Source organism: Chiloscyllium punctatum, chromosome 35 (assembly GCF_047496795.1).
Source record: "Chiloscyllium punctatum isolate Juve2018m chromosome 35, sChiPun1.3, whole genome shotgun sequence".
Taxonomy (NCBI): domain Eukaryota; kingdom Metazoa; phylum Chordata; class Chondrichthyes; order Orectolobiformes; family Hemiscylliidae; genus Chiloscyllium; species Chiloscyllium punctatum.
This window is the reverse complement of record NC_092773.1, coordinates 15,224,868-15,241,558: the sequence shown is the minus strand read 5'-3', so window position 1 is coordinate 15,241,558 and position 16,691 is coordinate 15,224,868. Positions and strand designations below refer to the sequence as shown.

The 16,691-nt window shown below is 39.2% G+C and overlaps 1 protein-coding gene across 1 annotated transcript in view; it reads left to right on the top strand.

The window, feature by feature from the left end:
- LOC140459682 (inactive carboxypeptidase-like protein X2) overlaps positions 1 to 14,802 on the top strand; it is an 80,565-nt gene extending 65,763 nt beyond the window's left edge. Inside the window, exons 14-20 of the mRNA XM_072554040.1 lie at positions 919 to 1,042; positions 2,386 to 2,582; positions 2,920 to 3,099; positions 5,303 to 5,672; positions 9,923 to 10,062; positions 10,674 to 10,773; positions 12,694 to 14,802. Coding sequence (XP_072410141.1) covers positions 919 to 1,042; positions 2,386 to 2,582; positions 2,920 to 3,099; positions 5,303 to 5,672; positions 9,923 to 10,062; positions 10,674 to 10,773; positions 12,694 to 12,995 — 1,413 coding nt within the window. The 3' untranslated portion in view covers positions 12,996 to 14,802. The remainder of the gene's footprint in view (positions 1 to 918; positions 1,043 to 2,385; positions 2,583 to 2,919; positions 3,100 to 5,302; positions 5,673 to 9,922; positions 10,063 to 10,673; positions 10,774 to 12,693) is intronic.
- The last annotated feature ends 1,889 nt before the right edge of the window (positions 14,803 to 16,691 follow it).

The following is a 16,691-nucleotide window of genomic DNA, read 5'->3' as shown; positions in this document are numbered from 1 at the left end:
TAACACCCTCTCACAGACCTCTACCTTTACATTCACATTCACACACACACCCACAGACATTCACTCATACCCCGCCACCACCACACACCCACATGCACACACAAATGTATATAAGTTTGTGGGATGAATTTGTACTTGCAGAAGTACATTTTATTTTGCTCAAAAACTGCATGAATCCATGTAAGATTCTGTAATTCCCTCCTTTAGAAACAGAATCAGTCTGAACATTGGGGCAGAGACAGCCTCACACAGGGCACCTTCTACTTTCAGTGCATCATCTGAGCTGACATGGCACCTATTGTTAAAGTTCACTTGAGAATGTAACTTTTAAAAAAAAAGTTCTGGGATTTACATAAGAAAGAACTGAAACCAACATGCTGATTCTAAAAGATGAGAGACGCAACAGACAATCCAGGTCTTTTTCAATCTATAATTTTAGTTGCATAATATTGTAAACTTTTGCTACAAATTCTGTGTCTTCCGCTCTTATACTCCACAAGCAGCTGAAGGAGCAGCACTCCAAAATCTAGTGCTTCCAAATAAACCTGCTGGTTTTCAACGTGGTGTTGTGTGATTTTTAACTTGGTACAATTTGAGATATTGTGGCCAAGGAAATATTACTGATGTAATGTAGCATAATTTGGTAATGTCATACTAGATGCTTATGTTCTGGTTTTTGCTTGATAGTTTTCCAAAGTCACTGGAAATTTGGTGCTGAGATTTTCTCTTGTTCTTTATTTAGTCATGGGATAAAATAAGTCAGTCAGGCACAATACAGAATGCGGTTTGATGAAAACTGAGCTAAGAATTGTGAACTTTTGTTCCACTCATTCATCCTCCAACATTGACACTGATCTCCGCTTTTAGTGCATAATTATTGAATCAGCGAAAACACTTAACACTTGAATTGTCTCTTAGCTGATGAAGGTTGTGAACGAACAATGCCCAAATATTACGAAGATTTACAACATTGGGAGAAGCTCCCAAGGACTGAAGATCTATGCCATGGAATTATCGGATAACCCAGGAGAGCATGAACCTGGTAAGTTTCCTCAGTATGCTTATTATAAGTTGAATGGTTGTAAACTGAGCAAGGACTTTTTAGTGTGATGAATAACAAACAAAATTCCTCCAAAAAGTTACTGTTCAATTCACATACAAAGAGTAGCCATTTGAGAAGAAAGCAGTAAATTACTTAAACGGGAAAATATTGCAAAATTCTGCAATATAGAGGGATCTGGATCTCATGACATGTAAATCTCAAAAGACTAGTATGCAGACACAGCAAATGATGCAGGAAAAAAAGGATTGTTGTTTGGTTGAATTGAAAAGTAGGAAAGTTTTGCTCCAGTTGCGCAGGGTGTTGATGAAGTGAGATCTGAAAAACTGTTCAGTCTTGGTTTTTTACCACGAGAAATGATATATTTTCAGAGAAAATCCACTTGACTGATCGAGGATGAATGGGTTATTTTGTGAGGAATAGTTGGGCAGATTTGGCCTGTTATCATTTGCAGTTAGGAAAATGTGAGGTGATCTTACTGAAATGTATAACGTCCTCATGGGAGTTGAGAGCGTGCACAGCTGCTCAGAAGATTTTCCACTTGGACAGACCCAAGAACTAAGGTACAACATTTAAAGTTGTACAAACATTTAAAGTTTAGGTGGAGCCGAGGAGGATATCTTCCTCTGCGGATCAATGTCTTTGGAACTCTAACACAGACTGCAATGCAGTTCGGCTCATAGACTATTAGTTTGGCTGAATTTGGTCGACGTTTGAACAGGATTAAATTGGACGAGATTCCCTTCAGTATGGAAACAAGGCCCAACAAGTCCACACAAACCCTCCAAAGAGTAGCCCACCCAGACCCATCCCCCCACTCTACATATACCCCTGTCTTATGTGCCTTACACTACGGACAATTTAGCAAGGCCAATTCACCTGACCTGCATATCGTTGGACTGTGGGAGGAAACCGGAGTACCTGGAGGAAACCCACTCAGGCATGGGGACAAAGTGCAAACTCCACACAGACAGTTGCCAGAGGTGGGAATCGAACCCAGTCCCTGGTGCTGTGAGGAAGCAGCGCTAACCACTGAGCCACCATGCCACCCCATTGAGGGGAAAGTGGAGTCAGATGGCACAAAAAGATCAGCTATGATGTTAACAAGTGAGGCTCGAGGGGGAAACTGTTCTATTCTTCTTAATAATTTGTATGCTTTTGTGTTTATTCTTTTGGAACTACTGTCTGGCAAATATTTTCACCAGTCAAAGGAGTGAAAAGAATTGCATGCAGGATTATGTTGGAAGATTGAAATTATTCTGGCTTATTTTCTCCGGAATTAACACTGTATTAGTGTTCACACTTGATAAATTAATGTTTTGCAGGGGAGCCTGAATTTCATTACACAGCTGGGATGCACGGGAATGAAGCATTAGGCCGGGAGTTACTACTGCTACTAATGCAATTCCTGTGTAAGGAATACATCTATGGAAATCCCCGGATCACACATATAATCGATAGCACAAGGATACACCTTGTACCCTCTCTCAATCCAGATGGTTATGAACTGGCTCATGAAATAGTAAGCAACTGATTGGAAATAACTGGTTGATGGGTCCTCACATGTACAACTGACAACTGTACTATTGATTGCGACTTCAGGTCTGGTATGATCAAAGTTGAATGTTGTATTTCTCAGTCAATGTACAGCTTCAGGCAGGGGTGTTATGTTATTTCCATGACTTCATGAGTAAAATTACAAATTAGCATCAATTTGTTGCAGTTTTTAATGAAATTGGATTGGCAGTCTCCAAAATTGTGAATTAAATAAAGACTTTGATGCAAACCCATTCATGATGAGTCCCTTAAGATTCAAAAAACAAGAATACAGAAAATAAATTTCTTTACTTATGCCGCAGGGGTCAGAACTCAGCAGCTGGGCGCTGGGGCACTGGACAGAAGAAGGACATGACCTCAGTGACAACTTTCCAGACCTCACCTCAATGGTCTGGGGCGCAAAAGACCAACCAAGAGGTGCTCGAAAAGCCATCACTCACCACCTTCCGATATCAGAGGAATACCAAGCAGAAGAAGGCGCGGTGAGTAAGCAGCAGATATGTGGCGTTTTTGTAGGAAGGGCTCAGGAGTTGATTCATCTGAATGCTCTTCATTAAATCAACAATTCCGATGAAAAAAATGGGGCAAGAAATATCTGAAATAGTCTGGCTGGGCGCAGAAAATAATGGTTTGACCTGGATGAACTCAAGGAGTGAAGGGAGACTTTCATACTAAAGTACTGCAGATATTATATATCTCCCAGTAAAGAGAAGATCAGATGTATTCAGCCAATCAGGTGATACCTACAGGAAGGGTAACAGACTTGGTGATTTACCACATATACTCACATATAGGTCTTTAAAGACTTTTTAAAAGCTGAAAATAGGGAGTCGACTTCGACACAAGGTATTGTTTTCAAGGGGATGAAATTCATGCTTGACAGGAGTCAAAAAATGGCCAAGAATCAGATCTCTGTACAAAATAACAAACAAAAGGAGAAAGAATTATGGCCATTATTGAATATTGATCTGCAAAGTAACTGCCTCCATTCTGCCAACCACGGTGGAACGGTACTCTCGTACCATATTCCAGTTATCAGTGCTGTAAAGTGCATGTAGTCTACACAAAAGTTAGTAGGCAGGCCAGCAGGTACCAGGATATTTGCATGCACAGGTCAAATATATGCAAGTAAATATTACGTAAATAAATATATACAGTATATATTTAGTTTCTATAGTTATCAACATTCAATTTAATGATTTGAAAATCACGTTGTGCAAATATATACTGGTGCACATGACATGTGATGATGCAGGTATAGCATTTGAATCAAAAAATGCATAAATCATGCCCTTTTAGGCTCCATATGGGGTCAGGAAGAGAGCCCTGAAAAACTAGAGTTGACTTATCCACGAGATGCATCAAAAATACCAGATGTTTTGGCCAAAGTAAGAGGTCAACTTGTACATGATATCAACCTATACATGAGTATATACGGTACTTATTCCCACTTGGCTTGCAACAAGTATTTTATGCCATTTTCCCAGTTTTTCTGCTTGCTTCATATCTGCTCCGAGCATACCACAGACTATACACACCAGTATGTTGTTCCTCCTCAACTTGGATGCCCTCAATTGTATTTATTCTACTTGCCTTCTGGTCTCGCCTTTCTTCTCCCACACAGCAACACAAAAGGATTTCTCTTCCATAAGAATTGTCCTCAACTACAGCCATCAATTTTGACATTGAAATATCTTCTGTTAATTGCACAAGCTCCCCTTTCAGTATTCAATTCACCATCAAATTCGGCAATTTCAGTTTATGACCACTCCTTTGGTTATTTTCAAACAGCAGGTCTGCAGGTGCCATTTCACCAAACAGGATTTACCTTTTGTTTCTTTAAGTGCCCACGATCACCTCTTTTTGTCTTGCCCGGTTTCCCACTTGAAAATACAAGGAGGGGAAATTCCAAGCCAGATACTTAAATCAGTCCAAGACTCTCATGTCTGAATATCCGAACATCTTTGCAACAGAACCTCCCAGACACAAACTGGCCTAAGCAGTCACTCACATACCCACCAGAACTCTGCAAAACATTTCATGTGATAACGATGGTCATTTTCACATGAAGGAAAAATGAACCCAGTTGTCATTGAACAACTCCTGCGTTTCACCCCATCACATACCTTTCATTCAGTTCAGCCCCAATGCTTTACCAGCCTCTATATTTGATTAAAATTTGTCATTTTGAATGTTATTCAATCCTGGGAAAATATCATCAACCCTAAACCTAAACAATGTGTGTGCATCAATTGCTCTTCCTTTGCATGGACCTACTGAGTATTTCCAACATATAGTATTCTGTTTATATCTGAGTAAATCTTGAGTAAATCTTCAGGTAATCTCGGAGTGGGAGAAAGTGAGGACTGCAGATGCTGGAGATCAGAGCTGATAATGTGTTGCTGGAAAAGCGCAGTAGGTCAGGCAGCATCCAAGGAGCAGGAGAATCGACGTTTCGGGCATGAGCCCTTCTTCAGGATTCCTGAAGAAGGGCTCATGCCCAAAACGTCGATTCTCCGTAATCTCAGAGTGACTGACATCAAATAATGAGATGAGAAAAGACAGCCTCTTGAATTGATGCAGGGAGACTGTCAACAGATATGTTAACTGTGAAACAAAAAATTAGTTTCACATTGTTACAGCACAAAATTTAGAATCAATCTTGACAATTAGTCTTTTTTTCAGGTTGCGATGGAAACACGTGCTATCATAACATGGTTAGAAAAAATCCCTTTTGTCCTTGGCGCCAATTTCCTTGGAGGGGAACAAGTGGTGACTTTCCCATACAACCTGGGTAAACCTCAAGAGGAGGAGGAGGAGGAGGAGGAAGAGGTGAGGCGACGGCTACAGAGCAGAGACGATTATGAGGAAGATGAAGGCGAAAAGATACGTTACATGGAAACACCAGATGATGCAATATTCCAATGGCTGGCCATTTCTTATGCTTCTGCACATCTTACTATGACAGAAACATATCGAGGCAAATGTCACACTGATGATTTTACCAATGGCTTTGGAATCATCAATGGGGGTGCATGGCAGTCAGCTCTTGGCAGTAAGTATGAATGATAGCACAATGCACCATACAGGAATATAATCCACAATATCATAGAGGCAGACATGTGGGATTTACGCACAAATGAGCTGTAAGCACTGGTCTGTGGACTGTGAAGATTCCTTTACCAGAGAATCAAGAGGGTACACCTTGCATAAACAGGAAGAATATGTAAATATGATTTATTGCATGTAAATTAAGTTGCACTGACAGCAAAACTACAAGTTTATTCCCAAGTTAAAACTCTTCTAACGGAAATCACTATTCTCGAAGCAGCACATAAAATTACTTACAATCATATCCACATCATATTGCCAATAATAAATAGTAATTCTTGGCCAGAATTGTCAAACCTACAGGCTACTGAAAGGATTTCAGTTGCTAATTGATAATTAGGAGCGATGGATGTCGCCAGGATTTGCACTGCTGTTTGAGAAACTGAAACTTAAGTGGCAAAAAGATGTTGCCCTCTCTGTCATATGCCTGAGATCTCAAAGAGAAAAACATACTCCAGTAAAATAAGGTGACTGAATTTTTACAAAATAGTTAAGCATCATTTCTAAACACATTCAGGTGGGGGCTATGGAAAGGAAGTTTCTTAATTTCGGATTATTTATTGAAACAAAGTATATTTTAAAATTTCCAAAATGAATATTTGATAAAAATTTGGAAAAGCTCATGGAATTTTCGAAGAGTTGAATATTTCTTGGACCTTGTATTGCATTCTTCCTTTGGTACATTAACATATGTTATAAATAGCAGTTGCCTTTGCCATTACGTCTAGCAGCTTTAGAATCACTCTATTGTACATTTATAATGCACCAACATGAGTCAATGGGAAGTCCAATCCAGGACTTTACGACGAAACTTGAGCGTAGAACTTTATGATTGGAGAGGCTTTTTAGATCTCTTGTTAAACCAAGGCCCCAAAATGTTTACTTCGGTGAACACAGAATATTGTATTGCATGATTTTGAAGAACAGCAGGTAATTACTGATCAATGTACCCCTCAACCAAATCCTTCGTGTGGTATGGGCAAACAATGAGCCACATTTCATGAAGTACAGCAGTGACTGCACTGTCAAGCGCTTTCTCAAATCTGATCATAACAACACATGTCTGCAGAATTATACATTTTCGGTTGTACATAGTTCAAAGCAAGTAAAAACAACAACTGCACATGCTGGAAACCAGATTCTGGATTAGTGATGCTGGAAAAGCACAGCAGTTCAGGTAGCATCGGAGGAGCAGTAAAAGCGACATTTCGGGCAAAAGCCCTTCATCAGGAATACAGGCAGAGTGCCTGAAGGGTGGATTTTGATCTCTCCACCCTTCAGGCACTCTGCCTGTATTCCTGATGAAGGGCTTTTGCCCAAAACGTCAATTTTACTGCTCCATGGATGCTGCCTGAACTGCTGTGCTTTTCCAACACCACTAGTCCAGAACATAGTTCAAAGCAGACTACAACAAATGATCGCTTTTTACCTTGTTAGTTTTAAGCTGACAGGCTGCAACAATCTCCGAAGGAAGATAGCAGGTTTGGCCTCATGGTGCTGCACACAGTCGGAGTGATGTCAAACTTGCCCTCTGGTGGTTACGAGTGTTGTCACTAAATAAATTTAACAAACCAGAAACCATTTCGAAATGGATATAGATCCACAGGACAAAACCAGGAACAAACTTGCAATCTTCTGACAGGAGTTATCATTGAGTCAGAGTTACACAGTATAGAACAGACCCTTTGGTCCAACTAGTCAACACTGACCAAGTTTCCTAAATTAATCTAGTCCCACATGCCTGCATTTTGCCAATACTCCTCTAAACCTTTCCCATCCAAATACGTATCCAAATGTCTTTTCAATGTTGTCACTGAACCTGCATCTACCACTTCCTCCAGCAGTTCATTCAACACAGGAATCACCCTGTTTGAAAAAGTTGCTCCTCTTGTAAATCTTTCACCTGTCACCTTAAAACTTTTCCCCCTAGTTTTGAATGAACCCATCCTATAGAAAAGACCTTTACTATTTACTTCATCTATGCCCCTCATGATTTTATCAACCTCTATAGGGTCATCCCTCAACCTCCAACTGTCCAGTGAAAAAAAGTCCCAGCCGATCCAAAAACTCAAACTTTCCATTCCTCACAACATCCTGGTACATCTTTTCTGAACCCTTAATATTCTTCCTCGCTAAGGGAAGGCCAGAACTATGCACAGGACTGCACAAGTGACCTCACCACTCCATACAACCTCAACATGACATCCCAACCCCTGTATTGAATAGTCTGAGCAATGAAGGCAAGCACGCTCTATGCTTTCTTCACCACCCTGCCTACCTCTGACACAACTTGCAAAGAACTATCTACCTGAACCCATAGGTCTCTCTGTTCGACAACACTCACCAAGGCCCTATCATGAACCACATAAGCCCTACCCTTGATTGTTTTACCAAAATGCAATACCTAACATTTATCCAAATTAAACTTCACCTGCCACTCGTCAGCCCATTGATCAAGATCTCTTTGTAACCTTAGGTAACCTTCTTCACTGAACACAACATTGCTGAGAGAACATTATGTGTATAAATTATAAAAGGCCATTTTATGTATCCATTGCTCAAGGAATATTTACTGAGGCAGGTTAAACAGAATGATTTAAAAAAACCTTAAGAGCGCAACTATTTCAGGATTCAGCAGGACTGGAGAATAAAGACCCAGAAGTTATGCTGCAATTACACACAGCCTCGCTGGACCCCGCTCAGAGTACTGTGAACAGATGTGGGCACCACATCACAGTAAAGATACATTGTCTTTGGAGGAAATACAATGTAGGTTTACAAGAATGATAGATCATATAAATTCGGCCTATTTTCTGAAAAGTTTTGAGCGTTGAATAGGACTTGATGGAAGTCTTCAAGATGTTAGTTCAAAAAGATAGGGTATATAAAGATTATTGATTTCCAATGGATGGAGATTGTCAAACATGGGAGCACAGTCTAAGATTTAGGCCCAGATCATTCAAGATCGATGTTAGGAAGCACTTTCATACACCAAGTGGGGTAGTGTGTTTGGAATTCTCTTCCACAAATGTCAGTTGATGCCAGATCAGTTGTTGATTTTAAATCTGAAATATAAAAACTTTTGTTTAGTAAAGGTATTCAGAGATATAGGCCAAAGGCAGAGAAATGATTTGAAGCCACAGACTGGCCCTGAAATCACTGAATGGTGGAACATGCTCAAGTGGCTGAATGGCCTATTCCTCTTCCCATGTCTCTAATGTTGTAGATGATGGTTCCTTTAAGAATACATCATGACAGATTCCAAATGTCATAGATGGCAGGTGCTCCTTATTAGAGCTTATGTATGAGTGATTAGGTGGCAATGTTTTTAAAAAGAGGTTGGTTAGCGAGTGCTTGTGGTTCAGTGTTATTTTCCTGACATCTGGGCTAGAGACATGGGTTCAATGGTACCTGCTCAAGACATGTGTCGTAACAGGTTGATTAAAAAATCTGCAATATTTGTTTCTGCAGTCATTGTGAAGTCAGAGCCCACAGGGAGTGGAGAAATATGCCACCACTGTTCAAAAGTCGTTAGTTGGGTCTGTGTTAACTGGTTGATTGGGTTGTGGATGTTTTGAAGTAAATAAAGTTGGTTTGCAAAGGGAGGGAGCGGATAGGAGTTTGTATCAACCATAAAAAGCCAATAAGCACATGTAACACAGATAACTGCTTCAATCAATGGATTATAAGTAATATTAAAAAAACCATCAGTATGTGATCATGTTGAAACAGTCAAGAGGAAGCTGAACAGGGTCAGTGTTGAAAGGATACTTCCAATTGCAGAGGAGACAAGAACTTGCAGGCCATTTCAAAGTAAGGGGCCTCCCATTTAAGAATAACATGAGCAAGAATTTGTCTGTCAACTATCCTTTAATCTTTGAAATCCTTGACCTCAGAGAAGAATAGAAGCTGGGTCACTGAATATATTCAACACTTATTGAGACAGATTTTCAATCAACACAATTGTCAAGGGTTTTACAGAAGGTAGGGAGGAAGGTGAAGTGAAAACCCCAGTCAGATTTGCCTTTGTCTTATTGACTGGTACAGCTGGGATTTCATGTTATTCCATTTAAGAATGTTGTCTGGTCAGTGACACAGTTTGTGAAAAGATTTAATGTTTCTGGATAAATAAATATCTTTAAAAGAGGTATGTTTCAGTGAGAGCGCTCTTACAAGATGTCTTCTCATCCATAGCCATGAATGATTTCACCTATCTGCACACGAACTGCTTCCAGCTCTCCATTTATGTCGGGTGTGACAAATTCCCTCATGAGAGTCAATTGGCAAAGGAATGGGAGAACAACCAGGAGGCACTGCTCTTTTTTATGGAACAGGTATTGAAGGAACACACAAACTGTGCGATTACTAAGATTAATATTTACCTCCAAAGTCATGAATAAAAAATGGCCACTCATTGAGGGCAGCAGGCTGCATCTATGGAAAATAAAGGGAACATAGAATGGTTGAAAGTTTGGGTCACTCACCAAAAAAAAGAGAAAAAGAGGAAGAGATAATTTTCAGAAGGATAAAAATATCTAATGTAAAATTCAATTGTAGTTTCGGAAATCATCAAAGAATTAATAAGATGGTTGTCTGCAGGCATTCATGCCCAATTAAAATTAAAGGACAAAGTGGAAACTACAATTATCAGAAAAACAAGCCACAACTTAATATACACAAACTAATTTATTATTGAGAATTATTATATACTCCAAGCAATATTCTTTTATGTGTAAGAAAACAACTGGAGCATTCAAAAAGGCTCAAGTTCTGATTCAGAAGGCAATGAGCACAAGCAAAATTTTTTAAATGCCCCAATAATACAGCATGGGTTGTTTACTGGCTTCATCTCGTGAATAAGTTATAAGAATATTTTGTAAACCAGGAATGTTTTTGCCAAATATTTTGAAGACAAGGATCTTCTGTTCATATTATTTCATTTCAGGTCCATCGTGGCATCAAAGGATTTGTTCGAGACTTGGAAGGAAATGCAATTGCAAATGCAACAGTGTCAACAGAAGGGATAAACCATGACGTACTAACAGGTAATTACAATTCCATCTGCAGAATTGCAACTGATGCAATTTATCTGCACCTCTTATGTTTGCCAAAATAAAGAGAAAGGCTCACTGCATCAGACATCAAACCTATAAAAGAATAGAGACAATTCATAAATGTTGAAAAAGTGCTACTAGACTTAAATTTGAGAAGCATGTTGGAGCTAAGCAAGAATAAGGCAGTTAAGATCTTAGAGAAGAGTAAGTTGCAGTAGAAGACTAAATTGCCTATTGTATCAAGTAGTCCTGCAGTCAGTGACTCGGTATTGTATACGCTCAGACAATCTCTGACACTTTTGTGTTTGAATGGAGATGGAGATTAAAAGTGAGACAGATTGATCAATTCGAGGCTCGGGTGGAGGTTCAAGAGTTGAGGCCAAAACATGGATAAATTTAGATAGATTAAGAAGACGCCGAACATAGAATGTCCAACATCCAAACAAGATAGGTCAGGAGTAGTTTATTTGTATAACTAAGTTCGGATAATGGACTGTTTGGATAACGGATAGCGGACCTCAAGATCTTGCTCAGATCATCTGAAATTGGAATAATTGATGTTCGGATAACTGAGGTTGTGCAGAACAAATAGTGAATAGAAAATAAGGGAACATAATCTTATTACGATAGGTTAGTTGTTCAAAAATGAAAATGGTGGACGCACACAAAATGAAGAACCATGAAATAACTTTTCTCAAAAGGCTTTGGATATAGGCAAATGGAACGATCAACACTAACAGTAGATTGTTGAGAAGTGTATGGATGGAGGAATATGTAGGAACAGAAAAAGCGAGGCCCAGATCAGCAGTGATCCAACTGATCTGCAAAAAAGACTCAAGTTGAAATGCCAACTCAGCGTCCAGTGAAAATCAAGTTGGAAATGAAAGGTGAATCCACAATCTTGCAGAAGATAACATCTGTGTCCACAAGTGAGATCTGCTTCAAGAGTCTCATCCTGCGAAGGAACAGGAATCAACTCAAGCACACTAGAATTCTCTGCTTAAACTCCTGACCTAATCTGAACTCATTAAACTGCAGTTTGCAGATTTAGGATTTGAGCATCACTGGCAAAGTGAACATTTATTGCTCATTTTTAGTTGCCCTGGTGGGTGGTGGTGAGCTTGTCTTCTGATTTGTGGTCTGCGTGATGATGCACCTACACTGCTGTTCGAGAGGATGTTCCAAGATTCGAACACAGCTCCAGAACAAGAACAAAAAGTCCTGGTGTGTGGTTTCAAGGGGAATTTCTGGATGGTGGTATTTCCATGCACATGGAGACCTTGTTCTGCTGCTTGTAATGGTTAGAGATTTGGAAGTTGCTGAGCTGCTACAGCTCATCTTAAAAATGGTACATAATGAAGCTACTGTATGCTGGCAGTCAGGGGAGTGAACATTCAAAGTAATGGATGTGTTCTGTTGTCCTGATTGGTGATCTGGAACCTTTTGAGGGAGGGTCACTGGACCGAGATGCTGCCAGAACTGCTGACCTTTTCTGGTTTTGTGTCTCATTTAGAGCATCTGCAATTCTTCCATTTTTTTTTAAAAAAGAACATTGTTGGACATGGACTGAGAGAGCATGCTTAACTAGATACGGCTGACTTGGGGCTTTTGGAAAGCAGAGGCTGTTGCTGGTATTGAATTCCTTGACCCTAAATCTCATAACCACTTTTTATGGACTAAATAACAAATGTGATAAATTTATGAGGAATGCTGAGAATAAAGTGAGGAAGGCTCATAGGATCAAGGCAACTCCATATAAGTCAGAACTTAACTTGCTGTGTGTTACACATTTCACATTCAGAAACTGGTAACGGTTCATTTAACTTGGTTAGTACTTGCATAAAAACAAATAACCAGGTGTGATAAACATTTGCAGGTATTTGTATGATTTCATCTTTTTATTTCTTCTAGCAACTGATGGGGACTACTGGCGAATATTGAACCCTGGTGACTATCGCATCACTGTGAAAGCAGAGGGTTATGCACCTAGTACGCGAGTATGTCATGTGGGATACGACAATGAGGCCACCGAGTGCAACTTTAATTTACGCAAATCCAACTGGCACAGGATTCAGCAAATCATGGAAGAATTTGGACGCGAGCCCATCAATGTGCTGTTGACCCGGGGAAGAAGAGTAAAGAAGATCCGGAAGATTCGGGTGCGTGCTGGACACCGGAAACAGCACCAAAACCAGACGCAGACTTCAAAATAGAGCATCTATTCCCTTGCACATCATGTGGATAAACAGTCTTTGTGTTATAAGACAGAGGCTCTGTGATTCATAAACACATGCTTGTAGAAATCAGTCACATAACAGTGAGAACAAGATTATGAATTACTGTCCATTAAGTTTCATTAGAGTTTGTTTCATACCTAAAACCTAAGTTTTAGTGTAAACAGATTTCATCTGATGAAGATCCTAACAAATTAATGCGAACTTAATCTGAACTACAAACTATTTGCCCAGAACCAACGATGTAATGATACTGATGTAATGTTTTCTGGCTTGCTTGGAGGGATGTATTTAAAGAGTACCTCCACAGCCATAGTCCAACACCGCTCCAAACAGATAGAGTGTGTTATCTGGGTTGACACACCACATTTTCGGTGCAATCCAATGGCTCCCAACATTAGAACCAAAGCACACCCATACTAACAACTGCTCAGGAGAGGGACATTAGAACCACAGCCTCCATCGGTTTCCCTTGCTCATAATCATGGTATTTCAAGTTTGTGTCCCAGAAAGATTACTCCACAAGAATGTATAATTGTTCCTGAAACAAAACTAACCTGATACAGTATTTGAAATCAATTTACTTGATGCAACAGTTCTATTGAAGACGAATCTTAAAAACCCCCATGCCCAACCCTTACAAACTTCATGACCAAACTGAAATCATACAAGGCTCTACAAAGTTTCAAAGCACCTACTTCACAAGGGAAGCCAAAATTTAAAACCAATGGACCTAAGGCACAACAAATGTTATTGCTTCAGATTCAATCGAGCATGGTTCGATTTAAAAAAAAAAGAGTTGAATTATCAACACATGAAATAACAAATTGGCTTCGGAGACAAGTTAAGTCAGAGTTAAATAACGAGAAAACTTTCATTCAGATATCTCCAAAATGGATTCTCATTTCAAGAGCAACCCACAGATCACTGCTGAATAGACTTGCCCCTTTGTTGTACTCAGCAGACTGGGATATCGTTAACAAAATGCTTGTTATGTGGATATTGAATCATAACACACTTCCTTCTAAAACATTGAGCAGATGAACAAAATAGAACTGGCACTCCCACAGCAGCAAACACACATGTAGACATTTCAGTCTTCTCTGGTAAACAGCTTCCAAGGTGCTTATTCTAACCACGCATTACTCTCCCTCTGATATGAAACTCTACATCACCAAATCATTCATGATCTTTGCAAAGAAACGTGATCAATCGTTGTTTCAATAAACAGAGCAATCTATTTAATAAAATTTTAGATTCTACCACTGTGACAAATGCAAAAATTATCTTCATGATATCACAGCAGCTGTGACCGTACTAAGGTGAAACATAGAAACTCCAGAATCAAGTTCTACATTTTATTTTAAAAAATGCATCTTAGTTTTCATCTAAATGTACACTACTTGCAATCTGGCCTGTTCAGTGACTTGCAAATTTCAACAATGCATCTACAACAACAAACTTTTACTCCTGGTTTTTAAAAGCAAATGTTTAGAGTTGTGTTGATTGATTTGACGCTGAACCAGTCAACATGAAAGTTTAAGAGTGGTGTTCAATTTCACTTTGGGATTTTTGGTGGAAAGATTTTCTGAGACAGCTCTATTTAATATTGCAATTAGATTTGTTTTGTTGTGCTAATGTTATAGAGAACATTTATTTTAAAAATATTGGAAAAGCAATATTCTAAAGGATTGTTCTGCCCTTTCAATGAAGAGTTCCTTTATGTCTTAAGTTTCTCAACCTATTTTTGCAGAATAAACAACAGCAAACAAATAACTCATTTTAATTGTAGTTGAACGGTGATGACTGTCATCCTCAAACATTTCTCAAACAGAAGTGTTCAAACAAGGAGCAGAAAAGTGTTAGACACAACTTAACCACTTTTCATCCAAGATACACTGGCCATCAGCACAATAGCCAAAAATGACTACGTTGATTAGAAAATAAATCTAAAATTTCACCATATGCAGATTGTCTTGGATTTAAACAGAAAGCATTATTGAATCATACAGACACCCAATAGATCTCACGTTGTGTCACAAACCACACTAAAGCTAAGTAAAATAGTGGACTTCTCAAACTAGTAAAACCAAAGGAACAGTTCTTATTTACTTGTCTTTGACAATCCAGTGAAGGAGAAACTTGTTCCCACTCAAACTACAGCTCAATTAACTTCAGATTGATGGGGTCAGATTCAGATCGCAGACTGCAGATTAATTTCAAGACCATTCAGCACACCATTTGATATATACTTCTGGCTGCTCTATGAGGAAACCAATTTCTTTGCAGCTGAACCTGGAGCTTTCAGAGTCAGTCTCAGAGTGTTTCTTTCACAAATCATTAAATCAGTTGTTACTTAAGTCTCATCAGTGTTTTCTGCAAATTGCACTAGGTTTCCTCATAGAATAAAACCGGTTCAGTGTCAGAAAACCAGGTGTAACAAGATCGTTATTATTTTATATTGATGGCAACTTAAAGAGGATGATGGCCTTTCACAATTAGTTTTTGGATAATTGGCCTTGTCAGCTTTCCTTTATTTAAATTGCAAAACCTGAAGACAGTCGAGAAGTTCCTTGTCTCTGTGATTGCCTAAGGTTGGACAACAATACATGTTCAAACTCCAAGTGTTTAGCAAAGAACTTTTCCTAAAAGGTTCAAATTCTTAACAACCTGGAAGCTTGATACTGTCAAGTTGCAAACGTGTTTACCTCCTCCTCTCCTCAGAACCCTTAAAACGTCTGCAGCCATTTTTATCATGTTGAATCAGGGCAAGTCTTGCCGTGTATTGGAAGTCTATTCTCGTAGCCGACCTGAGTATTAATTAACCAACTTCCAGCAACAAGGTCATCTCTCATCACTTCAAGTTCTAAAACGTACAAGAGTTCCATTTCTGTTCAAAGATCAGAATCTTGCATCTCCATTTGGACGAGGGACTATTCAACCCTGAATCAGCTTCATAATTCAATAAGATGACTGATCCCAGTATTTTCATATTCCCAACCACACCACGACCTTTGACTGCCTTGCGAACAAGAATCTACCAAATTGCATATGAAATAATGTTGAAAGGATATTGAATGGCAGTGTCTCCAGCACCTTTTCGGACAGTGTTCCAAAGTTTACCCATTCCCCTCAAAAAGGATTTCTCCATGTCTGCAAATGGCAACCCGTAAATCTTAAATACCCACTTGGTCCTTTCTCCTTTCCACTTGAACATATTCAGGGTCTTATACACTTCAATCAAGGCACCCTGGCCTCTTCTAAATTCCAGTGGAAACAAGCTCAGTGTGTGCAATTTGTTCTTTGAAGACAATTCATTCACTTAATTTACCATTTGCATAAACCTCCAATGGACCACCTCGAATGCATTTATATTCTTACCGAAATAAGGAGACCAAACTGCACACGGCATTCAAGATGTGGTCTCACAAACTTCCTGTATAAAAGTAAGATAACATTCGTACGTGGACGGTCAATTCTGCTTGTAACAAAGCCTGGCATGACTTTAAATCTTTTCGATAACATGTTCTATCTGCTTTACAAACTGGAGAGATTCAGGCTCCAGAGCACTGAGATGGTGGAGGTGGCTCGGTAGGCGATGTTCACTGAGTCACCCATCTGTTCCTCATGTGATCAAATGCATCCTTCATTCTTTATATTTTATTTTTCTTGATT